Genomic DNA, 24,260 nt, shown 5'->3' on the forward strand with positions numbered 1-24,260 from the left:
TCTCGAGTGCTGGGATTAAAGGTGTGCGCCACCAGTTCCAGGTATTTCTGTTAGGCCTGGCTTTGCCACTGGGTGTTTCTGCTGTTTTCTGAGACTTGGGACAGCTCTTCAGGGATGTGTGCCCACAGAAGATTCCACCTCACTTAGTGCTTGGCTCAGCCCCTCCCTCACAGTAGGACCGAATCTTACCAACTCACAGGTGCACACATCACAGATGATGCTCACGTCCATCCGGAGACCGTCGGAGAAGGAAGGTTTGAGGTGGATGTTGCCTTTTTGGTCTTCTTCTGCCAGCTGACACACATGGGTCCCATCTATGTCCTCTACTGCCCGAAGCTGTACATTGTATGTGCCCTGCAGGGGTTCTGCCGTCAGCCAAGGCAGGCCTTGCCCTGATGACCAGGGGCGGTGGTGCCTGAAGCCTTTGGCCCTTGGGATGGATCTATGCTCTGATCCCCAGCCCCCCAGTTGCCCTGGTTAGGGCTGTGGATTCCTTCTTTACAGTGGCTTTAGTGTCGGAACAAGAGCTTCTCTGGCTCTGGGGCATTAGCCCGCTTGCTTGTCTTAGCAACCTTGAGGGCTGTGCATTCTTTTCACCCCCGCCACAGGGACAGGAAAATGGGCAAAGAAGAGAATGGTGCCAAGCTCCTCCAAGAGGTTGATGTCCGAAGAGTGGAACCCCAGGGGCCACTTCCAAATGCTCTGCCTCACTCCCATTCCACGGTCCCCACAGGAGCGTACCACTTCCCCCCGCTTGATGTGAAAAGACCCCGTCTCTGTCTTCTGGAGTGTGTCGGAGGTGACCTCTGTCCTCAGGCCTCGTGGGCTGTCCAGAGCCCTGATATCCAGGTTGGAGCGAATTCGCTGAAGGAGAAGAAGCGATCAGTGATCTGTGTGGTGCCTGGGCTCACCCACCGTGGCTTCACCTTGACTCACATGGAAGAGAGACATGAGCGTGCGGGGGACCCCAATGGCAGACCATGTGAGCCTAGGGCCCTGGCCAAGTAGGCTCCTCAAGCCCCGAAGGATGGCCAGAGACCCTGCCTCACTGGCCTATCCCAGACTCATGTTTCAACCTTCTCGCCCCCTCTCCTTCCCCCTTCCCTGTCCCAGAAGGGCCCAATCTCTGCACCCCACACGGCTTCTCACATAGAAGGCCTCCTCCAGCAGCTCCACGATGTTGGACGAGTCCTCCTGCAGCACTCCCAGTGAGGAGACAGGGAAATACTTGTGAAGTTTCTGCAGGAGACAACGCAGGCCTTGGGTTGAATTCTTTCTCTTTGTATCTTCGTTAGCCCTTTTATGTACACAGTAAAACTACGCACTGAGCCTGCCATTATACTGGGACCTACCCTCTCAGCTGCTCGGGAGTTCAGTTAGGGGGGTGGGCAAGAGACCTCCCCACCAGAGCCCATTCCTAGGGACCCAGAAACTTTGGGAAGGGAAGGAGGTCCGAGAAGTTCCATCTACCCCCTGCATTGTCCCCACCTGCCCCCGGGCCCAGGCCTCACACCTCGTAGTAGCTGTAGGAGTAATTGGTGACAGCAAAGATAGGTATAATGTTGTGCTTGGCAAGCAGGCGCACCAACGTGGGCACAGACGGGTAGTCCTGCGTCTTGTATTGGGTGTAGGAGCCCGTGGCATCCAGGTGGCACTTCTCATCATTGCGGTTCATGATGCCAGCCAGCACGTTGGCGCCATCAGCCTCATAGTGAAAGGCAGACTCGGTGGAGAACACCAGCAGGTGGGTGCTATCAGCCCGCCAGCCGATGTCCCTCTGGAAGGTAAGGAGGGCCATGCTCACTAAACCTGCTGCTTGCGGAGGACTTCCATTCCTTCATCGTATAGGAAAAGAGGAGCGGTACCCAACAGGGGCCCGGATGGACGCCACAGGATTAAGAGCATGTGCCATCATGGCAACAGGTGAATGATGACAGTGAGGACCAGAACGTGATGATGAGGGACAGGAAAACAAGTGCCGAGTGTGTGCACACCATGGGTGCCATTGAAAGTCAAATCTCATACACTGCGACAGCTCCTTACCCCAGCCCTCAGTCACACTGCAAGAATAGTGCAGATGCATGGGAAAAATGCTCATAGCACCATGCCAAATGAACCGGGCTGGCTGAAAGACAGAGCAGCTGTGGTGCCTTGACCAGGAATGGCCTCCATAGGCTCTGGGAGTGAATGCCTGGCCATCAGGGAGTGGCACTACTTGGGAGGGATTAGGAGGTGTGGCCACGTTGGCCAGGCCCAGAGTCTCTCCTTTCCTGTTGCCTGTGGGTGTGAATGTAAAACTCTCAGCTCCTTCTCTATGATTGTAGAACCAGCACCTTGTCTGCCTGTGGGCCGCCATGCTTCCTGCTGTGATGATAATGGACTAAACCTCTGAACTGTAAGCCAGCCCGCAATTAAATGCTTTCTTTTCTAAGAGTTGCTGTGGTCATGGTTTCTCTTCACAGCAATAGAACACTAAAACAGCAGTGCACAGCAAGTAATTTGAAAAGAACATAGGGTGACGTCTCTGTATGGCCCCAGTTGTCCTGCTGTCCTGGAAGTCAACATGTAGATAGGCTGGCCTATATGGTTTTTCAATACAGGGTCTCACTGTGTAGCCCTGGCTGTCCTGAATTCACTCTGTAGACCAGGCTGGCCTTGCAATTAGAGATTAGCCTGCCTCTACCTCCAAAGTGCTGGGATTAAAGCCATGTGCCACAACACCTGGCCTGTTTTGCTCTTTAGGGTCTCATGTAGCCCATGCTGATTTTAAACTCAGAGGCAGCTAAGGGTGATTTTGGATTCCTGATGGTCCTGTCTCCACTTCCTCACTTTGGGGTTGCAGATGTGTATCACCCTGCTGGGCTTATATAGCATGGTTTCAAAACTCGCATTACAAGAGAAAGTACTTTCGATACTACGACGTGAAGAAAAAAAGGCCAAGTTTCAGAATTATAGATAAAACAATCCCACTGTATAATATGTGGATAGAGGAACAACAGGCTATAAGGGGGTGGCCATTTGTTGGTGGTGGAATTACAGGCAATTTTTGTTTTCTAATTTTTCTGTCATATTTTCTTTTCTTTTCTTTTTTTTTTTTTACTTTATTTAACTTTATTTCATGTATATTGGTATAACAATGTCAGATCCTCTGGAACTGGAGTTACAGACAGCTGCGAGCTGCCATGTGGGTGCTGGGAATTGAACCCGGGTCCTCTGGAAGAGCAATTAGTGCTCTCAACCACTGAGCCATCTTGCCAGCCCCGGATGGGTTATTTTCAAAATGAAAAAGAATGATGTAAGCCTAAGAAGTGGCCATTTTATTCTGCTAGCACCAGACCAGAGATGGCTCTTCAGGTGATGGTTCTTGTCTTCGTTTGATAACCTGAGTTCTATCACTCAGGCAGGGGGAAGGCAGAGAAACTGACTCCCCAAAGCTGTGCTACGACCTCCACACGCACACCTCCACACTATGGCGTGCATGCACATAAGTAAATAATTAATTGCCTGTGCAGCGGGAGATTGGGCAGCTTGTAGTTATGGGAGATGGACTGGTAGTGTCAGGACCCTGGATATTCCAGAACTACCAGACCCATGACGGCCTCACTGACCAATACAAAAGCGAGTTGGGACTACTCACGCGGTATGGACCCTGAATCCCAGCATGTCAAACCTAGGATTAGAGGGGCTGGAGAGATGGCTCAGTGGTTAAGAGCACTGACTGCTCTTCCACTGGACCTGGGTTCGATTCCCAGCACCCACATGGCAGCTCACAACTGTCTGAAGATTCAGTTGCAGGGGATCTGACACCTTCACACCAATGTACATAAAATAAAAAAGTTAAATAAACCATAAAAAATATTTAAAAAAAAAACAAAAAATAACTAGGATTAGAATTAAAGGGCCTCTGGGATGTCTGATGACCTTAAGGAATGGGGTCCAGGCCTCTGAGGACCCACTTAGGGGCTTCCGAGTCTAATGGTGGCGGAACAGGCCAGCAGCAGTTTTTATCCTTCCCAGAAAGCTGCGACCCTGGCCTAAGCTGGCAGGGTCCCTCCCGACACTCACTGTGCACACAGCCGTCTGCAGGATGGCATCGAAGCCCCCTTCAGGAGCGTCCAGGTTGCCTGAGATCCGTTCTCCTTGCAGTTTGTCCAAAAATTCGTCCACACTCTCTGTCAAGCTGATAACATTCTTGAAGGAGAACGGAGGGTCGCTGTTGGGCCAGGGCTCCTTCAGCCTAGACAGAGGTGCAGATAGAGCCAGTGTCAGGGAAGGGTCGGGTTCCTCATGCTCCAGTGCCCGTGACTCATCCCGCTCAGAGGAGAATTCTCCGTGCCAGGCTGAGAGGAGGCAGGGCACATGGCCAGGACCCCTGCCCACCCAGACCCACTCAGCCACTCACTTCTCAGGCCGCATGTCTGTCTGAGGGACACTGACTTTGTCCACAAACTTTCCAAATCCAATAGTGTAGTCACTGGTGAGCTGACGCAAGATCTTGGCTGGGCATCAGGAGAAAAGGAAGACAGCTGAGTCCCAGAAGCCCCACAGGGGACCCTGTGCTGGCTCAGGGGACAGAAAGTCAGCTTACAAAATCAGACCTCTTGTAAACGCCTTGTGTTGAGCATCAGTTCACAGAGTCACAGCTTTTGTTCCATTTTTTTTTGTTGTTGTTGTTGTCTTTTTGAGACAGGGTTTTTCTGTAGCTTTGGAGCCTGTCCTGAAACTAGCTCTTGTAGACCAGGCTGGTCTTGAACTCACAGAGATTCGCCTGCCTCTGCCTCCCAAGTGCTGGGATTAAAGGTGTGCGCCATCACTGCCTAGCTCTTGTTCCATTTTTTAAAAATAATTATTTTATAGGCATGGTGTTTTGTTTGCATATATGTCTGTGCACCATGAGGGTGCCTGGTACCCATGCGGGCCAGACAAGGGATCAGGTCCCCTGGAGCTGGAGTTAAAGACAACTGTAAGCTGCCATGTGGGTGCTGGGAATTGAACCCACATCTTCTGGAAGAACAGCCAGCGCTCTTAATTGTACAACCATCTCTACATCCCCTTTTGTTCAGATTCACAGTTGGGGGAAATGAGACTGGAGGGGACCTAGAATTGTGCATTTAGAAATAGCAGGGCAGCCGGGTGGTGGTGGCACATGCCTCTAATTACAGTACTCAGGAGGCAGAGGCAGGAAGATCTCTGAGCTTAAGGTCAGCCTGGTCTACAGAGTGAGTTCCAGGACAGCCAGGGCTACACAGAGAGACACTGTCTCGAAAAACAAACAAACAAACAAACAAACAAACAAACAAACAAACAGTGGGGTAGCTGAGCACTGGACTCAGTTTATTCTGCAGAACTGACATACCCATGGCCTTGTGGGATGGGGTTCCCTCTCTGTCAGGGCTAGATAGCTCAGCTCCTTGCCATTCTTGGAACTCCTGTGAAACCTCAGATAGTGAGCAGAGTCTGGCCAGAATGTCCCTCTGTGAATGGGGACTCTTTGAGGTGCATGTGGGTGAGTGGGTTGGCTGTCTTTCCCCAGAAGTATATGCAGCTGTCCTGTGTCTTGGCCTCCTGAGCCAGCTGGGCGAGCCCCATCCCTACCCTCTCCACTCCACACTACAGCCCTTACCCAGGTTCTGCCCCATCTGCTTGAGGTTGTCCAGATCATCAGACATGGAGTTGGAGAAGTCCATGAGGATGTACAGATCCATGGGGCTCTCCAGGGGCTCAAACACCTTGAACACAAAGCTGCGCTCCTCACCCGGTCGCAGCCGGACCTGCAGGCCTTGGGGAGACACCTGGCTGCGGTGCAGGGTGGTGTCAATCTGGGTGTTCTGTGTCCAAGGGAGTGGGGCAGTTTATTAGAAGGTCACTCTGGAGACCTGAGAGGGGCATCTCAGGCCTGCCACAGGGCACCATGGTCCTCAGAACCAGCCAGTCTTATGCATGGAGAGCCCAGCCTGCCACCCCATTCCAGGCACCTCGGTGATGTCAAGGCTGCTCTCCATGACCAGAATGCTCTCTCCCCGGCAGCCTGCGGCCAGAAGCTCCGCCTGGGTGTTGCAGCGCCGCTCCTTGAACAGCTGGCCAGAAGCAGATGGACTCAGTGCAGGTGATGGCCAACCCCTGGCCAGCCCAATCCCGGGTGATTTCCTGCTGACACTTCTGACCCTGACCTCTTTCCCACACCCATCTGGCCTGGGGCTTGGCCGAGCTGGTGGAAAGAGTGAAGCTGGCCAGAGCTAGTGCTGGGGTGTGGGGTGGTAGGTGGTGGCTCAGGCTGGCCGGGCAAGCCTAGCGGCAGTGGCTCACCTCGTCTGTGCAGTAGGCACAGCTCTTGTCCACACGGATGCACTCGGTGCAGCTCTTTACCTGCGCCTTCTTGCAGCGGTTGGCTGGGGAGCAGAGGCAAATGAAGGAGGTTCCCACCAGCGACCTTCCTTCCCCAACTGCGCCTTCACCCGAGAGAAGTGTGGATTCTCTCGCCCAAACTTAGGAGAGGACCACATGGTCTATTCCACATAGGACAGTTAGGAATAACCAGAGCAGGGCCTTGAACCTGGACTTTCTTCTCGAGTTGGGAGGGTGGAAAGACAAAATGGGAGCACAGGCTTTGCTGGGTGCACCACCCATGCCATTTAATCTGTCCTAGGTATGGCTAGCCTGCAGCCCTCGGGCTTGTATGACTGGAGCTAACTATCAATACAGATCAAAACACAATAGTAGACTTACTTAAAACATTATGAGATTTTTTTTTCTTTTTCGGTAACTTGAATGCATAGTTCTCAAGCACGAACTTTGTAGATAATATCATGTCACAACGTCAAAAGGTTGGCTGTAATTGCTAGGCCCTACAAAAGCTCCCATCTGCCCAGACTCCTGTGACAAGCCACGGCCACCATTCCCCGCCCTTTGCCAGTCCCTCTTCATATGACTTGTGTTTCCTAGATTGTTGCCAGGGGACTGTTCTGTCCCCTGAACCTCCTCTAGGGAAGGGACTATCTGCCTTGGTCATCACAGGACCCTTGTGCCTGGCACAAGGCTGGGCACACAGTAGGTTCTCAGTAAGTGGACGGAAGCCCTCAATTTACACAAATGTTATTAGGTTTCTCCTTGGTTCTGTTTAGTCAGAATGGCAATAAGGCTCAACTAGCTGCACCAGAGCACACAGTAGGGGCTCCCTGGGCTCTAGGCCACGGTGCCCTGGTCAGTGTTTAGCAATGGTTCTGATGAGGGAAGGGAAGCCCCGACTCTCTGTGGCTGTCAATTTATATGGTGTAAACATTCCCACCATACGAACATGACCTCAGTCGGCAGGGAAAACTTGGTGGGAGTCATTTTTCAACTGGGGACACTCAAGAGTAGTTGGTATGTTAGGAGTCTCCTTCCAGGATCCCCTAAAACTCATAGCTCTGCTACTGAGGCCTCAGCTCCGACTCTCAGTGGGTAGATTACCTCCTTTTCTAGCCCTGGACACTATGCAGGGCCTACAGCTATCAGAGGGGAAGGGCGTGGACCCTCAGGTTCTCCAGCCTGAGTGAGGTACAGATGTCAGTGGCTGAGCAGCTGACTTCTGCAGGGTTATGTCTCAAGAGCTGCCTAGAGGGGTGTCGGCGGGGATGTTTAGACTCACCCATGTTTCCAGGAAGACTGATACTTAACACAGCTGCCAGCAGCAGCTTCACCCATGGGCTGGAACGTGGCCCTGCCATTCTCCTCTTCCTGCAAAACCACAACAATGGATATACACAATGCCTCTAGAGCCCTGGTCTGCGGCATCGGCTCCCTGGATCCCCACCAGAGCTCCACAGGTCAATCTTATTGTGTAAGTGTGGAAATGGAGGCTCAACCCCAGGCATGGGGGATCATGCCTAGAATCCCAGCACATGGGAGATAAAAGAGATAGATTGAGGCTGTCATGGGTTAAGTGGCCACAGGGGGTGCTCTGCTTGTGAATGACAGAGACAAGTAGTTTTATGCCTGTCTTCTCCACTATCTCTTTCTTTCTTTCTTCCTTTCTTTCTTCCTTCCTTCCTTCCTTCCTTTCTTTTTTCTTTCTTTCTTTCTAAGATTTATTTATTTATTTTATGTATGAGTGCTCTATCTGCATGTATATACCTTTATGCCAGAAGAGGGCATCAGATCCCACTATAGAGGGTTGTGAGCCACCATGTGGTTGCTGGGAACTGAACTCAGGACCTCAGGAAGAGCAGCCAGTGCTCTTAACCACTGAGCCATCTCTCCAGCACCCACTACCCCTTTCTTGCCATCCCTGCAGTGACCACATATCCTGATTCGGCTGCCTTGCCCGAGGAAGACCTCTCTGGCCTTTGTGGACTCTGGGCTCTGAGACCCATCCAGTACCAAGTATCCTGTGGGCTTTTATTCTGTCCTTGCCTGTCACTTCCCAGTGGGCAGAGATACAATCTCTCAGTAAGTAGGCTTCCTTTGCAGGGGCACTGGATGTACCAGCTGCCCGACTCTACACCAGCTGTCTTGCTCTTTGTGAGGGTGGTAGGACCAAGAGGAGAGGTCCTGGCGTGGCAGTGGTGCCGGCTGGATTCTACACTGCCTGCCGGTTCATCAGCATGGCCTCTAAATGTCCTGCGTTTTCCCCAACTTCTGCCTACCTCAGAGTTGAGTTTTCAGGGCCCAGGGAAAATTTAGAAGCCCCCGCTGACCACTCTCTCATACACAGTAGCCTTTGGCTCACCATTAAACCACCTCGGTACATCAGCAGTGTCGAGTGTTAGGCCTTTGGGCAGCCCAAAGAGTGTAAGGAAAGAAGCCGGCCCCAGAGCCATCAGGGCCTGCATAGAGGAGGACAAAGGCCAGGGTCACACCTCTTTTTCTGGGGCCAGAACTCCTAGGGGCCCAGACAAGGCCACATCCACTAACTCTACCTCCTTGGAACCTTTTTTTAGCAACCCCAATTTGTTAGAGCAGGGTGAGCCCCAGGGTCTGGGAGGCTGAGGCCTTCCGTTTAGAAAAGAAAGGAGGATGCCCTGTCCCCTGCGCCCAGTGTGTGGTCTCCGAGGAGGCAGACAGCAGCCCCAGCATATCCACAGGCAGAGCCAGCATAGAGAAGCTACCCTAGCAGGGCAGTGGCTGGAAGGGAGCCCTGAATCAGCAGAGGGGCGGCTCCTGGGAAGAATGAGTTTCTTGCAGCCTTAGGCATAGGCACCACACCCACATGCTACACAATGCAAGCTGCAGATTTGGCCTCCCTGCGGGCACCACTACCTAGGCAGGTACGGGCATTGGAGGGACAATCCCAGCTCTTTTCACAGGCCCAGCACCTAGAGCTGTCACCAACAACCAAGACAGCAATACTTCAACACAGGTACCAAAGCATCTGCACAGGACCCCAGCAGGAGAGACTTTAGGACAGGAGCCCGCAGGCCTTCTACATCCAGCAATCAGTATTGGGAGGGTCTGGTGGGGATTTGGGAACAGCACAGATTCCATACTAAACCTAGACACACACACACACACACACACACACATACACACACACACACACACACACACACACACTATAAAATGGCAATTAAGGGCCTAGGCAGATACTCTGCTTTCTTCGACTCAGCTTGTATTTAAGAAGTTCTAAAAGTGGTGACCTATTATAGAAACGACACCACTACACACAAAGGTTAGGATTATGGGTGCCATCAGAATATGTGGCCTTGGCAGGCTGAGTGTGCAGACAGGACAGCAGTTCTTGAAGCTGCCCTGTCACTCATTGGAAATCAGGGTTAAGGAGTCAAACCCTTTCTCTCTCTCTCTCTCTCTCTCTCTCTCTCTCTCTCTCTCTCTCTCTCCCACACACACACACACACACACACACACACACACACACACACACACACACACACACACACACACACACCACAGAGCCCCTAGAAGGGCAGGAACAAATGGGATGGTCTACCTGGGTGGAAGCCTGTGTTCAGGGCGTGGCAAGTGTGTTGCAGAGAAGGAAGAGGTCGCTCCTGGCCCTTGGGAACCACCCGGAGTCCCAGGCCACGGTGACAGCCAGAAGGCTGCCACTAGAGACTGTGGGGAGGGGTGCAGAGCAGAGGCGGGAGAAGAGCTTGCACTGCTACTGGATAAGATTCTGAAAGTTCCTTGAGAAGGGGCACCTGGAGAGGGCTTTGGGAAGGCAGCAGGCTGCTGGCCTGCCAAGAGGAAAATCAGGGACTCCCCACGCTTCCCTGTATGCTCTGAGTCACCACACAGCAGATTGCCACCAGGGGAGGCAGACACCCAGGGGTCCGTTGAACCCCCAGCCTCTACCCACTCCTGTTGCACCTCTAGCAGGGGCATCTGATTGCCACCATCCTTCCCCCAGATCCCAGCCACCCTGCTCCCAGTCTCCCCCTGCTCACACAGTGGCAAGCCTGGCACCTGTCCTGGCAGCATGGGCAGAGGCAGCCCGGGCCTGCCAATCTTCAGGGAAGGAAAGGCGAAACAAAAGCCAACTAGTTTCTCTGCGCGGCCCCGGGCGGGAGTGGGTATTCCCTTTCCTCGCCTGTCCTGGCGACCCGGGGCACGGCAGAAGGCGGTGCGCCCTTGGACGCCTGCTCCCGGCGGGAGCTGCACCTACCTTGGTGGGTGCCTGAGCTGCGCTGGGTCGAGCTGAGCGCGCGGGCGAGCCCGGAGGGGCAGCAGGACGGGCGGCGGCGGGCGGGAGCCAGCAGTGCTTTATGGACGGGCGGCGCAGGTAAGAAGGAGGCGCTGGTGAGTCAGGCAGGCTGCATTCCTGCGCTCTGCGCGCACCTGTCGGGGCAGGAGCTGGGGTGTCGCCGCAGCCGCCAGGCCCGCCCCCCGGAAAGGGCTGCGGCTCCCGCGGCGCCGGCCCCGAGCCCCGAGCTGCCGCGTGGGGGCTGGAGGAGGAGCCGCCCCTCTCTGCAGTTCGGACCCGGGCTCCCTTCTTCCCTACCCGTCCAGGCTCCCGGATCGGGTGCCCCGGCCGCTCTGGGTCGCTGGGCGGCTTCTTAATATCCAGCTTCTGGGCAGTGAGCCCAGCTGGGCCGGTCCCGCTGCCTCGACGGCCATCGGGTCCTGCACCTCCCTCTCCGTGTCAGCCGAGGATGGGTCGAACCCCAAACTGGTAGGGAGATTTAGCACCTGGGCGGCTGACCTGCGGGTCCTCTCAGCCGCTACAATGTGGCTGGCTAGAGGAACGGATAGGCAAGGGTGGGGATCCTCTGGGTTTCTTCAGATATTCGAATCTCTCTAAAATGTAATAGTATAACATTTTAATCTAAAGGCCACGTGACCTAGCATGCAGTAGCACTCATGGATTGTTACAATGTTGGTGACAAGGTGATTGACAAGTCTTACTCTTGTTGCAGACTCTCAACCGCCCGCGGGCCCCGCTTCTACTTAATAATGAACCTGTTGAGGTGCTGAAGATCCCAGTTCTATTTTCCCCGTCTCACCTGCTAGCCATGCTCGGCAGGACCTCCATTCTCCAAACTGCTGCGGCTTCTCGCTCCCCAAGTGTCAGAACTGGGCATGCCGTCTTTAAACTCAGCCTGATTTGGTCTTACTCTTGGAGACCCCGGGCTAATGTCACGAGATCTTAATATTTCCTTGACTCCCCCACACCCTCCGTTGGTTTATAGGTTCAAGAATATGGCCTTGTCTCACTCTGTAGTCCAGATTAGTCTTGAATTTGCGGCGATTCACCTGCCTCTACCCTGCAAGTGCTGGGATTACAGGCATTCATCACATCTGCTAGTCTGTTCTTTTCCTTTGTGGTGGTGTTTGGGGTAGAACCTAAGTCTTCATACCTGTCAAACATGGATCCTCTAGCCTAGGTCGTGGCTTCTTCATGGTGTTTACTATACTGGTTTGAAATGATCGGCCCACTGTGAACCCTGAGGGCAGTTGTTTTCTTGGGGTGACCCAAGGTAGGAGACATGGGGAGGACAATGCCCAGGTCTGGCAATAGATAAGGGTGCTTTTCCCACAACCTCAGCCCTGATGCTTGGCACATACCAAGAACACAATAAATAGTGTAGGTGGTCAAGATGGCTTAACTGGCCAAGGGGCTTGCTGCCAACCCTAATGACCTGAGTTTAATCCCTGGTAGAGCTCATTCTTACAAATCCTCTATGGTGTACACGTCCATGCCACCCTCCCAAATAAACAAATGTAAAATATGGTGGTGCAAGCCTTTAATTCCAGCCCTCAGAAAGCAGAGGCAGGTGGATCTCTGTGAGTTCAAGGCCAACATGGTCTACATAGAGTGTTTCAGACTAGCCAGAGCTACACAGACCCTGCCTCAAAAATAATACTAATAAAAATAAACCTTAAGAAGACTGTTAAATAGCCTTCCTGAGTAATCCCCTCCCCACCACACACTGGAGATTAAATCTAAGTCCTTGTCTATAAATGGATCCATGTATTACTAACCCTAAGCACTCACTGCAAATTCAGGAGCCATGGCCACCACCAGGCAGCCCTGTCCAGTCATCCGAACTGCTCTGTGCCTGGCCAGGGCCTCAGAGAGGTTAGCATGCAGGGACACTGGGGAAGGAGCTTGGTGTGTTTTCAGCACTCAGGTGTATGTGCCAGGCCAGGTCAGTGCCTTGTGGACAGCGGCCACTTCAACAGGCACCCAGGCCACTCTGGAAAACAAGACCTCTGCATGGTAATTTAAAAAAGAAAAAACTGTGTTTGCTGTTCTTCAAAATAAATAAATAAATAAATAAATAAATAATAAGCCAATGGTATTTTCTCCAGAGGCCACTGTTTATAGACCTCTAGCATGATGGTAAGATTCAAGTTTTCATATGTATGTGTGTGTATGTGTATATATGTATATGTGTGTATATATCCAAGTTATAAATGTGAGTCCTGTACACAGGTGGAAGTCAGGGGACAGCCTTCAGGAGTTGGCTCTCACCTGTCTGCCACCCTATTGAATCAGGGTCTCTTGTTTCTGCTGTTGTGCTGAATACTCCAGACTGGCTGGTCCCCAAGTTTTGGTACCATTCTGCTGTCTCTACCTCGGCCTCGCCATCGGAGTACTGGGATTACAGATACAGGTCACCGCATATGACTTTATGTGAGTTCTGAGATCAAACTCGAATCATTAAGATGGTGCATTTTTTAATTTTTTTTTTCCCAAGACAGGGTTTCTCAGTAGCTATGGAGCCTATCCTAGAACTCCCTGTGTAGACCTGGCTGGCCTCGAACTCAGAGATCCACTGCCTCTGCCTCCTGAATGCTGGGATTAAAGGTGTACACCACCACCTGGCGATGGATGATGCAGCTTTTACTTAATGAACCATCTCTCATCTCCTACATGCTAATTAAAAAAAACCTTTTATTAGTGTATGTGCACACATGTATGCATGTGCACGTGTGATGTATGTGAGGCCGCAACAAACATGTGGAGGTCAGAGGACAACTTTGTGTAGTTAGTTCTCTCCTCTGTCTTTCTGTGGGTTCCTGGGATCAAACTCAGGTCACTGGACTTCACTGGCAAGTACCTTTACCTGGCTCAGAAGGTTCTACATGTTAATTTTATAAAAATAAAATAACTGCCAGGCAGTAGTGGCGCACGCCCTTAATCCCAGCACTTGGGAGGCAGAGGCAGTAGGATCCCTGTGAGCCAGCCTGGTCTACAAGAGCTAGTTCCAGGACAGGCTCCAAAGCTACAGAGAAACCCTGTCTCGAAAAAACAAAAAAACAAAGCAAAATAAAAATAACTGTTGGGTTTGGTGGTCAGCAACCAGTAACTTGGGAGGGGAACAGAGGAGCGTCACAGCTGTCGGCCTGCGTAGGCTACACGGCGGGTTTGCGGCTACTCTGGGTCCCTCTGCAGAGCCTGGCTCACATAAATGAATAAATGAATGACTTAGGGTGTTGCACTTGCCTAGGCTGCATAAAGACCTGGGCTCAGTCCCTAGCAACCGCCCCCATCCTGTGAAGTAAAACTTTAGTTACTAGTTCAGTTGCTTGTTTAGTCTGCACGTGTTTAACTGGCTCCAGCCCGAGTGAGCACCACGGGCTGTGCTGACAATTCTCCAGGGGTGTGCTGGACTTTATTATGACACAGATCCCCAGACTCCATGAAATACAGAATGAGGGTGGCCCTCCTCTAATTCAGGCCTCTGAAGGTGGAGAGGGGGGTGGATCCCCAGAACCAGCTGTCTAACAAGTTTAGCTACCAAGGAGTCCTGGGTTTGATTGAGAGACCCTGCCTCGATAAGTAAGGTGGACGAGCAATGGAGGATGATTCCTAACATCAGCTTCTACATGCCTGTGCGTCCACATACACGTAGACCCATGCACATGTAAGAATGTGGATACATACACACGCATACACACAAATGTAAAAATATGCTGAAGGAGGGGCTGGAGAGATAGCTCAGGGGTTAGGAGCATTGACTGCTCTTCCAGAGGTCCTGAGTTCAATTCTCAGCACCCACATTTGGTGCCTTCTTCTGGCCTGCAGGCATACCTGCAGGTGGAGAACACTATATTTACATAATAAGTAAAATATCTTTTGCCAGATGGTGGTGGTGCACGCCTTTAATCCCAGCACTCGGGAGGCAGAGGCAGGCGGATCTCTGTGAGTTCCAGGCCAGCTTGTTCTACAAGAGCTAGTTCCAGGATAGTTAGGACTGTTACACAGAAAAAAAAAAAGTTGAAGGATGAAAAATATTTTTTTTACCATTTGTCTTCAAAAGTATCGTTTTGCTACTTTGCTATATGTTCATGTGTTTTTTTATTCTATATGTTTATGTGTGTGTGTTTTAAAATCTCTTTGTGTGTGTATGTGTGCCCTCATGTGTGGAGGTCAGAAGTCAGCCTCAGGTCTTGGCCTTGCCTTCTGCCTTGGGACAGTTTCTTCTTGTTTGTCACTGTGTACGCCAGGCTAGCCAGCCTGTGAGCTTCTGAGATTTCTCATGTCTCTGCCTCTTATCTCAGTCTGGGAATGCTGGGATTACAGAGACCAATTAGTTCGTCGTGCAGGGGGTTTGAACTCAGGTCATCATGTGGCAGGCACTTTACCCACATAGGGAGCATGCCCCGCCCTGGACTCTGTGTTTGTTTTTTGTTCGTATTTACAATTGTACCTAAATTAATATTTTATTCCTCTAGACTCCAGCATGATCTGAGAACACCCCAGTACCACGTCTCAAAGGCTCTATTAAGTAAACTGTGACTCAGTTCATGTTTACATTTCTTAACTGCCCAGACATGTCTATCACCATGGCTTCCTTTCGAATCCAAGTCTGATTCCGGTCACCCGCACCATCCGACTAGGTCTCCTCCCTAATCTAGCAGTTTTTCATTCTCCACAGCGATTTTTCTTCAGGCTGAGTCTTATTTGCCCAGTCGGTAATATGCTTGCTGTTCGAGCATGAGAAACATCACTCATATAAATGCTGGGGGTGGTGGCATAATCCCGTAACCTGGGGGGAGGGGGCAGGCAGGTGACTAGCCAGTGTCACTGGGACAGAGAGCTCTAGGCTCAGTAAAAGGTAAAAACAAAGTGAAGAGCCGGCTAGATGGCTCTGTGGACAAAGGTGCGTGCTGACCTGAGTTCAGTCCCGGTGGGTGGAAGAAGACCCACTCGATAAAGTCACCCTTGGTCTCCACGTGTGCCATGGTATGTGTGTGTACGCACACAAATAATAAATAGTAAGGTGGGCCATAGTGGTGGCACACACCTTTGATTCCAGCCCTTAGGAGGCAGAGGCATATAGATCTCTCTACACCATAGACAAGGTCAAGGCCCCCTTGTCTACATAGTGAATTCCAGGCCAGCCGGGGCTATACAGTAAGACCTTGTCTCAAAACAAAACAAAACAAAACAAAATAACAAACAAAACAAAAAAAGAAAAGTGGTGATCAGTAGTTAAGAGCCCGTGTTGCTCTTGCAGAGGGCCCTGCTTTGGTTCTCAGCTCTTAGACGGAGGCATCCATCATCCCTAACTCCAGTTCCAGGGGACCAGATGCCTTCTTCTGACCTCAGCCACCAGGCATGCATGTGGTACACACACACACCTGCTGGTAAAATACTCACACACAGAAAATAAGTTTACAAAAAGGCATCTGATGATCTGATGCCAAGCTTTGGTCTTCACACAGGTACAAGTATGTGGTAACCCTGCAAATGTGCACACACACAGGAAAACACGCATTTACAGAACTACATGTCAAGGTGGTCAGATCACTGCAGGGGGAATTCCCAGCATGACCACACTTGTGTGTGGTGTGAGGAGTCAGGCAATCCCTGCTTAGACAGACACCTTTATCCTCTCCCTGGTCATTTCCTGCTATGAATGCAGACAGCTAGCATCCGATGCTTGGAGCGGAGAGCACCTTCCTCGCCCCCCGCGGAGAGGGGCTGGGGTCACGAAGATGACTGATTCTTTGGTCTCCTGGCAGCCCCCTCCATCAAGGAATCTAGAATTGGGTGAGCTGCTTTTTACCTCTTCCTTTCTTCATCTCTTGAAAAAACATATGTCAAGTTTCAAGAAGCAAAACCACAAATTCTGCTCTTCCCCAGAGGAAATGTTATTAAAGATAATCCCCATAGGGACCAACTCCAACCCTTGTCTGAGACGCACCCCGGCTTCCCCTCCGGTTCTCTACTTCCTGCTTCTTCCACGCTGACCTTTAAGGAGGCGGCTGTCGTCTGGGGAAGCCCAGCTTTCTGGATTGACCTGATTGTTTTTCATGTGTAGGGATTAGTGCTTTAGGACTTGAGGGAGGTGGCTCTCTGTCCACATGAGTCCTGGAGATTGAACTTCGGTCACCAAGCTTTCTGGCAAGCATCCTTACTAGCTGAACTATAACCTTTATTTATATTTATTTACTTATTTGGTCTTTTGAGACAGGGTTTCTCTGCGTAGACCAGGCTGGTCTTGGCCACTGCCTCCCAGTGCTCAGATTAAGGCATGTGCTAACACTGCCTGGCCACACTTTTTTTTTTTTTTTTTCGTTTTGCAAGACAGGGTTTCTCTGTAGCTTTGGAGCCTGTCCTGAAACTTGCTCTGTAGACCAGGCTGGCCTTGAACTCACAGAGATCCTCTGCTTCCCAAGTTCCCAAGTGCTGGATTAAAGGCATGCACCATCACCACCCAGCTCATATATATTTTTTAATATCATTACAGGGGTCAGGAGAAATGACTCATTAGTTAAGAGCACTCTGGTTGCTCTTGCCGAGGACTGGGGTTCACTTCTCAGCACCTACATGGCCGCTCACAATCATCTTTTAAGTTCAGCTCCACAGAACCCGATGCCTCTTCTGGCCTTCATGGGAACCAGGGACCTTCTTGTCATGGAGCAGACGTATACATAGGCAAAACACCCTCACATATAATAAAACAAACGGCTGCACGCAGACTTCTACAATCCACTGTGGCAGTACTTCCTTCTGAAGGGGCTTGTGGAGTCTGAGCTGACAGAGCATGCACTTTGCAAAATGTTTTAAATGAGAGGCAAAGAAGTTGCAATGGTGTCAGCTAGGCTAGACCGGGGAGTTGGCCACATCCCCATCAAGGGCTACTTTTAGACAGACAGGGTCTCATGTAGCCGAGGCTAGCCTTGCACCCCAAGTGCTGGGATTATAGGCACACGCCACCACACTAGCTTATATGTGGTAGAGGGGACTGGACCCAGGCTTTCTGCAAGTAAATACCAAGGGAGCTACAGTCCCAAACTCCCAAACTGTCACTTGTCCCCGTCACTCATCTCTCTGAGCTGCCCACCTCAGACCTGGGTATCCTGTGCCAATGAGGGCACCATCTGCCAGGGGCTGCAGGGCAGGCCTTTCCAGGTGCTCTTGGGAGGGCTGGCAGCAGGTATCCCCCACCCCCGCCCCAATGTTGCAGAGTGCCTTCAAGGAGAGAAAGGGACGAGTGTGACTCCGTTTTTATTTTAGAGATCTCACAGGCAGTTTGTCAGCCCTTGGATCACAAAACAAATACCAGCCACAAACTCAGAAGCACCTTCCACGGTCTCTGTTGGGCCCATGAAACAAGACCCTTCACAGCCTGGTTTCCTCCTCTGACACTCAGCCTTTCCGCTGTGTGGGAAGGAGAGCTGCCAGAGGGTATGAATGGCAAGCGTTCCCCTCTGGCATCTTGGGCTGATGAACCTGTTTGGGTCCTAAGAGTGGCAACTGGTGCTACCCAGGGGCTGCTGCTGGGCAGAGATAACAACAGAGGAAGGGTGGGGTGGCAGAAACCTTCCCAAGAGCAGGCTTTCACATAAACAATGAGCTGCCGCCCCGGCCAGAGCAGGAGGTGATTCATCACCACCACTGCGTGGATCCTGCTGGCCACACTCACTGGGCACTGAGGGACTGGGGTGGCCTTGGCCAGGTGCCCAACCTTGCTCCTGTCCTGGGCAGGTTGGGAGTCACATCCCAGCCCTCTGTTAACTGGCCTGATTTCAAAAGCCTGGGTGTGTATCAGAAGCAATGTGGGGAGCGCTTAACTGCACCCATGAGAGCAGAGGTCTCTGCTATTGCCTGAGAATCGCTAAAATCTGGTTTCTGGGTCAGGAAAGCAGAAATCAGGAAGGAGCCTGTGTCTGACCCCCTTCTTGAGCCCCCACCTGCCCATGCCCCTGGGCACAGGCTAGGAATGACCACGCTCTAACTCCCTGGGCCACCCCTCTGAGACTCTCAGTTTTTGTCATGCCATGGTTCACCCTGAGCAATAATCCTGACTGAGACGGAGGGGCACTTGAGCGTCATGTTTGCCTGAACACAGCATGGGAGAGGCCAGTGCATCTGGCATGCAGGGACCTAAGAATGCAGTACTTTTAATTGGGTGAGACCCCAAGAGGTCTATGGACAGACAGTCCGATGCACCCCACTGCCTCTGCTGCAATGTCCTTCCGGCTGGAATGTCACATAGAGGCTCCTTTTGGAAGGCACGCGGGGAACACATCTTAGTCCTGAAACAGAGTGGCACCTCCCAGTGGGCAGCAGTCACTGGGCAGCACAGTCCTGCCAAATCCTGGGGGTGCCCTCTGGTCACTGCTTGGCCTTCTTCACAATGGTGCCCACAGCAGAAATGACAGTGGTCTTGGAGCCACTGGCACTGGTGGTGACAGTGACCACTGCTGGCAGCGTGGCTGTGGTGGTGAGGATGGTGGGCTGTGCTATGGCTGTCACTGGAATGGCAGAATCCCATTTGCTCTTTCTCTTCTGGGCATCTAGAGGCAACAAGAGAAAAATCGAGCTCAAAACCAATCAGAACAGGACCGCAAAGGCAGGACCCCTTTAACTACCAGGTCAGAGGCTTAGGACAGAAACAGGGGTCCCTGGTGCAGGAACCCAGAGAGGAGCAGGAATCTGGAACCTACCCCAGGATCCAAGCTATGCTCACACCCAGCAGAACACAGCAAGGCTGAGCCTGGGCACAGACCCTTTTCAGACAAACCCAGCAAGCCCCTGCTCTATCTGGTATCCCCGAGGCAGTGCTGGGAGCGGAGGAGCGGCCTCTACCTGCAACGGCTGTGCTGGCTGTGGTGGTGGTGGTGGCCGTGGCATTGGTTGTGGTGCCTTTCTTGGTGCCCGTGACAAACTCAATCTGGGGAGAGAGAGGACAGTGAGACCAGTGCAGAGCGGTGTGTCCATTCCCTGTGCCGTCTGCCTGCTCCCAGGGGGCAGGAGTTTAGCACTACACAAAAGAGGCCCTGAAAACCATCTTGGCTGGGAGCACCTGGGGGAGGGAAAGGTGCCTGAGAGCCTGAAGGGGCTTTCATCACTCTTCCAAGACCTTCCCCAACAGACCTGGGGTTCCGCTAGCATCACAGGTCATTGCACATGCCTGGCACCCCCGCCTACTGTCCCCCCAAGGCCCCTTCTCACACCCAGGAGGAAGCGGTGCCTTCCACACAGGGGAAAGACAGCTGTGGCCCCCAGGCACTGCAGACATGTCCCTGCAGTATGCCTGGGGTTTGGAGGGGCGAGGGAAAGAGAAAGAAGGGAGATTCACTCAATAGTTAAGAATGAGAATATAGTTTATCCCCTCACACCAGCTTCCACATTCCTGGTCTGCCAACAACGGCCTCTGAGAGTGGGGCATAGGTGCACCAGGCCTTGCAGTCCCTCAGTCTGGAGGGAAAGGGAGCATCCTGTGGTCATGGTTGCTGTGAGGACACGGCAGCAGGAGCTGGTGTCCTGACGAACAGTTATCCGCCGTGGACTCTGTCATACGGTACAGCATAGAGGACTCTATTTTGATCTTGGAGTTAATCTGATGCTCCTAAAGGACCCAGATCACACTGCTACAGAAGTGGTGCCTGGTGTCCAAAATGAAGGCTATGCGGCTATCAGACATGAGATCCATAAGGAGGCAACAAGTTGGCTGCTGAGATCAGCTCTGCAGGCCAAGAAATGCACCAGCTGGAGCAAGTCTTGGCCCTGCTCTCTTAGAAGGAGTACAAACTTCTAACCAGGTCAGGGGGCATCAGTGACCCAGAAGAGACAAAGCCACCAGGACTCTGCAATGGGGACAAAAAGCAGCAGAATGTAGGGAACACCAGGCCTTCAAGAACAGAGCAGTGGAGGTTCTGTAAGCCAAGTCAGATGACAGGGTACCCCAGTCTGCTGAGATGACAGGGTACCCCAGTCTGTTGGCGGAAAGGCCATGGCCGATGCTGCTCAAAGCCTCAATGGGCAATGAAGAGGACGGGTGGAAGGGAGCCCAGGGTTCCTGACTCAGACTCAGCCAGCAGGACCTGTATGCTCCACACACCTGCCTCCACCCCAGCAGGTCAGGACTTACTTTGGTTCGCTCCTTCTTGGCCTTTTCTAATTTGTCCATTTCAATCTTCTGGGCCTTGGCTGTGGAGAGAAGACACGGGCTGTTATGAGCAGTGTGTGGTTGCGGGAGGTCTCTGGTCTAGAGGGCTGCATGGATTCAGCATCCTGCACTAGGCAGGATGAAGTGCTAGGCTTGGTCAGCACAGAATGTGGGCCTTGACCAAGGGTCGGGGTTACACATCTGGCTGGGAAGGGTCAGCTGATCCTGAGGGAGTATCTTCCTACTCATTAAGAAACATGAGGTATAGAATTTTATTGCAAATAAAAATATTGGTAACTTGGGAGGGGCTGGAGAGATGGCTCAGCAGTTAAGAGCATTGACTGCTCTTCCAAGGGAACCAAGTTCAATTCCCAGCACCCACATGACAACTCACAACTGTCTGTAACTCCAGGATCCAACACCCTTACACATACATACAGACAAAACATTAATAAAATTAAAAAAAAAAAAGCCTCTGGCTTGTGAATGGTGACTTACAGGCTCAGTTCTCTGTGTTGTGCTCATTGGCCTCAGAACACACACCTCCTCTGCCCAGGGCATTCACCAAACCTTAGCTCTAACAGTGTCCTCAACAGGGCCTCCCCTGTCCTTTGGCCAGGTCAAGCGACTCTGCTTGCCAAAGGCTCCCAGCTGTACGACTGCTCACACTGATTCAGTGGCAGCAGCATGGGGACAACTGATCCAACCAGCTGTCATAGTTATGTTCAAGTCTTGTCAGCAAGGGCACGGTCAGTCTGGCCAAGGCTAAGTTGGGAGTTGTCCTGTGGACACGGCCTGGCATAGAGATCCTGAAATCTGGGTCACTAGATCATGGGCTGGACAGACAGGTGGAAGGGTGTGTGGATGAGCAGATAAACAGGGCTAATCGAGGTTACCTAAGGCCTCATAGTAGGAGTCTTCAGACCAGCCATGGGGGTCAAACATATCCTGAAAAGAGAAGGCCAAGCTGCGGTCATAAAGGCCAGAAAGCACGGGGCCCAGAAATGGATCTTCCTAGGCTTGGCCCAGCCCTCGTGAAAGCACAGGGCTTCAGCTGTCACCCTGACCACCAGACAGATAACCAGTAAACTCTTCAGAAGTCAGGAAATGAGCACCTGCTCAGATGGTGGCAGTTCTAGCCCTGGCTTCTCACTGGTTGGCACCCAGAGACCAAGTCCGGCACTGGCATCTGCAGACCACCAGCACTGCCCCTCCAGGGAGTCCCACCCAGCCCAGCAAACCCTACCACTCTGCAGCCCATGTGCATAGGACATACCTTTGGGTAGTTGGTGCCCAGCTCATCAATGGCACAGAACTGGATCAGCTTCTCATAGATGCTGGAAAGGGAACAGAACAGTGAGCCGTGTCTGTATTGGTCCCACAGCCCTGGATGGAACCAGCACCATCAGCTCCTGGAACTACGACAAACCTGGAACCCACCCCACGTCTTCTAGTGCAGCCTCCTGATGGGAGGCCCACCTGCTTGTCACTTCCGGCTCTACACCCTTCTCAAATGCACTGTGGCTGGGGGCCTGGATGAGGGGTCAAGACAACAATGGCATGCTATGTCTGACGTAAATGCTTCTGGCCTTCAGTTAGAACGGCTGGGTTGGGGTCTCCACACTCAGACCCACACAATGCCTAGTGTAGGTCTCCATTATTACACATTATGTTCTTTCTTGGGTGTTTTACTCGCTTGAACATTTGAAAGAATAAGACTCAGATGTAGCCAGGCACAGTGTGGCAACTTTTATGGATAGCACTCTAACCCCAGCACTTGGGAGGCAGAGGCAGGCAGAGGCAGGCAGATTCTGTGAGTTTGAGGCCAGCTAGGGCTACACAGTGAGACCCTATCTCAAAGACCCCCAAACAACAGACTCAGACACAGCTTTGTTCCTAAGACATTTTACCAAGAAGCAAAACCAAGTTTTTTGAGTTGAAAGAACCTCTATGAATATCCTCTTTCAGGACCAGGTTGGTGACCAGAACCCAGCAGGCCTCTTAGGTATCACTGCAGAGTAGCTCACACCCTGGGTTTTATTTGTAAACCTCTGATGTGTCTAGCGGGAATCTAGTATAAATTAAGTCTGGGGGAAGCCACTTTGGGCTCACATGGGAACAAAGGTGGACCTCTCCTCACCTGGGGTTCCGGAACTCCTTCTTCCTTTGAATAATGTAGTTCATATCCATTCCCTCCTTTATCTTCCTCTCGTAAAGCTTCTGGATCTTGTCCTGGGAAGGTGACAGAAGGTGAACATGACAGGAGCCTGCCCCCCACAATCCAGTCTGTGCCCCGAGCCCCAGGAAGCCCGACTCAAGTCTAACACCTTGCACCAGCCTCTGACCTCAGCGTTGCACAGGCAAGCCAAGCCCAGATCCACTGCTGATTTCTCCTGACCCATTCTCGATGGTCAGGATAGAATGGGAGAAGAAAGGTCAAGTCCGAAGTCATGACCCAAACCCACAAGTGAATATCAGCTCCCAACTGCCTCCGCCGCCCCCCCTCCCCGCCGAGGAGTGGAAAGTCTTAAGAGCTGGTGAACAAGGGTGAATGCTGGATCCAAGCATCTGCACATGAAGTCGTTAGGAGACCTGGGAAAGCATCATCACCTCAGAGGGAGGCAGGCGGACTATTCTGGAGTTGGTTTCAAACTCTTTAGATGCCTTTATTGTTTGTTTTTGGTTTTTCGAGACAGGGTTTCTCTCTGTAGCCCTGGCTGTCCTGGCACTCACAGAGATCCGCCTGCCTCTGCCTCCTGAGTGCTGGGATTCAAGGCGTGCGCCACCATCAGCCGGCTGGAAGAGGGAATCTTATGAGAAAAAGCTTCTATAAGACTGGCATGTAGGCAAATCTGTTCTTTTTGTTTTTGCTTTTTAAATTTTTTTTTTTTTTGAGATAGGGTTTCTTTGTACTGCTGTGGCTGTTCTGAAACTAACTCTGTAGACCAGGCTGGCTTTGAACTCAAGAGAGATTCACCTGCTTCTGCCTCCTACGTGCTGGACTAAAGGCGTTCGGCACCACCGCCTGGCTTAGGAATAGTTTTTAAATCACAGCAATAGAAATCCTTAAAGCGAGGGCATCAGGCCAGAGCCTCCTCAGAGTGGTGGGCCAGAGCACGAGCAGTGGTCCAGCTCGTGGCAGTGACACATACAGGTTCTCCAGAAACCAAAGATTTGGGGAGCACTTTGCTTGAAAGAGGTGGGAGGGGCTAGAGGTCCTAGACAGTACCCTGGGTACTTCTTAGAAGAGGAGCCCAGCCCCTGGGCAGAGGATCAAAGCTGCACTTCTTTTTGCCGAAAGGCCTACGAAGCCTGAAGCACGCCATTACCAGGGAGCAAGAAGCCGCTTTCCTCGGTGTTCTATCAGGGCACTGCAGGGAGGCCAGACACACAGGAGGCTCAGCAGCTCCAGGTGAGCCCTGCTGCACAGCCTCCTTGTTGAGGGCTCCAAGGCCACCAGAGGTTCTGCTGTTT

At 51.9% G+C, this 24,260-nt stretch overlaps 2 protein-coding genes and 1 long non-coding RNA gene across 7 annotated transcripts in view; 1 reads left to right on the top strand and 2 right to left on the bottom strand.

The window, feature by feature from the left end:
* The window catches only part of Itgb4 (integrin subunit beta 4), a 32,679-nt gene extending 21,905 nt beyond the window's left edge, over positions 1-10,774 (bottom strand). For 3 of the 4 annotated variants that reach the window (XM_087909772.1, XM_087909771.1, XM_087909770.1), the window contains exons 1-10: positions 7,628-7,716; positions 6,307-6,389; positions 5,976-6,077; positions 5,624-5,828; positions 4,403-4,499; positions 4,066-4,237; positions 1,514-1,777; positions 1,150-1,239; positions 742-864; positions 190-354 (exon numbers count right to left, since the gene is read on the bottom strand). In XM_087909772.1, coding sequence (XP_087765898.1) covers positions 190-354; positions 742-864; positions 1,150-1,239; positions 1,514-1,777; positions 4,066-4,237; positions 4,403-4,499; positions 5,624-5,828; positions 5,976-6,077; positions 6,307-6,389; positions 7,628-7,706 — 1,380 coding nt within the window. In that variant the 5' untranslated portion in view covers positions 7,707-7,716. Of the gene's footprint in view, positions 1-189; positions 355-741; positions 865-1,149; positions 1,240-1,513; positions 1,778-4,065; positions 4,238-4,402; positions 4,500-5,623; positions 5,829-5,975; positions 6,078-6,306; positions 6,390-7,627; positions 7,717-10,600 lie in introns of those variants that run through there. The other variant, XM_087909769.1, reaches the window with a different exon arrangement.
* Positions 10,775-10,781: 7 nt separating this feature from the next.
* LOC146893349 (uncharacterized) lies at positions 10,782-11,648 on the top strand. The gene is made up of 2 exons (XR_015003896.2): positions 10,782-11,107; positions 11,352-11,648. It is a non-coding gene; the product is annotated as an uncharacterized LOC146893349 (long non-coding RNA).
* A 6,235-nt stretch (positions 11,649-17,883) lies between these two features.
* Sap30bp (SAP30 binding protein) overlaps positions 17,884-24,260 on the bottom strand; it is a 31,250-nt gene continuing 24,873 nt past the window's right edge. For both annotated transcript variants that reach the window (XM_048451989.3, XM_048451988.3), the window contains 6 exons: positions 22,927-23,018; positions 22,063-22,123; positions 21,683-21,734; positions 20,769-20,827; positions 19,484-19,568; positions 17,884-19,191 (listed from right to left, as the gene is read on the bottom strand). In XM_048451989.3, the coding sequence (XP_048307946.1) occupies positions 19,010-19,191; positions 19,484-19,568; positions 20,769-20,827; positions 21,683-21,734; positions 22,063-22,123; positions 22,927-23,018 (531 nt within the window). In that variant the 3' untranslated portion in view covers positions 17,884-19,009. The remainder of the gene's footprint in view (positions 19,192-19,483; positions 19,569-20,768; positions 20,828-21,682; positions 21,735-22,062; positions 22,124-22,926; positions 23,019-24,260) is intronic.

Source organism: Myodes glareolus, chromosome 9, assembly GCF_982192425.1.
Source record: "Myodes glareolus chromosome 9, mMyoGla1.1, whole genome shotgun sequence".
NCBI lineage: Eukaryota > Metazoa > Chordata > Mammalia > Rodentia > Cricetidae > Myodes > Myodes glareolus.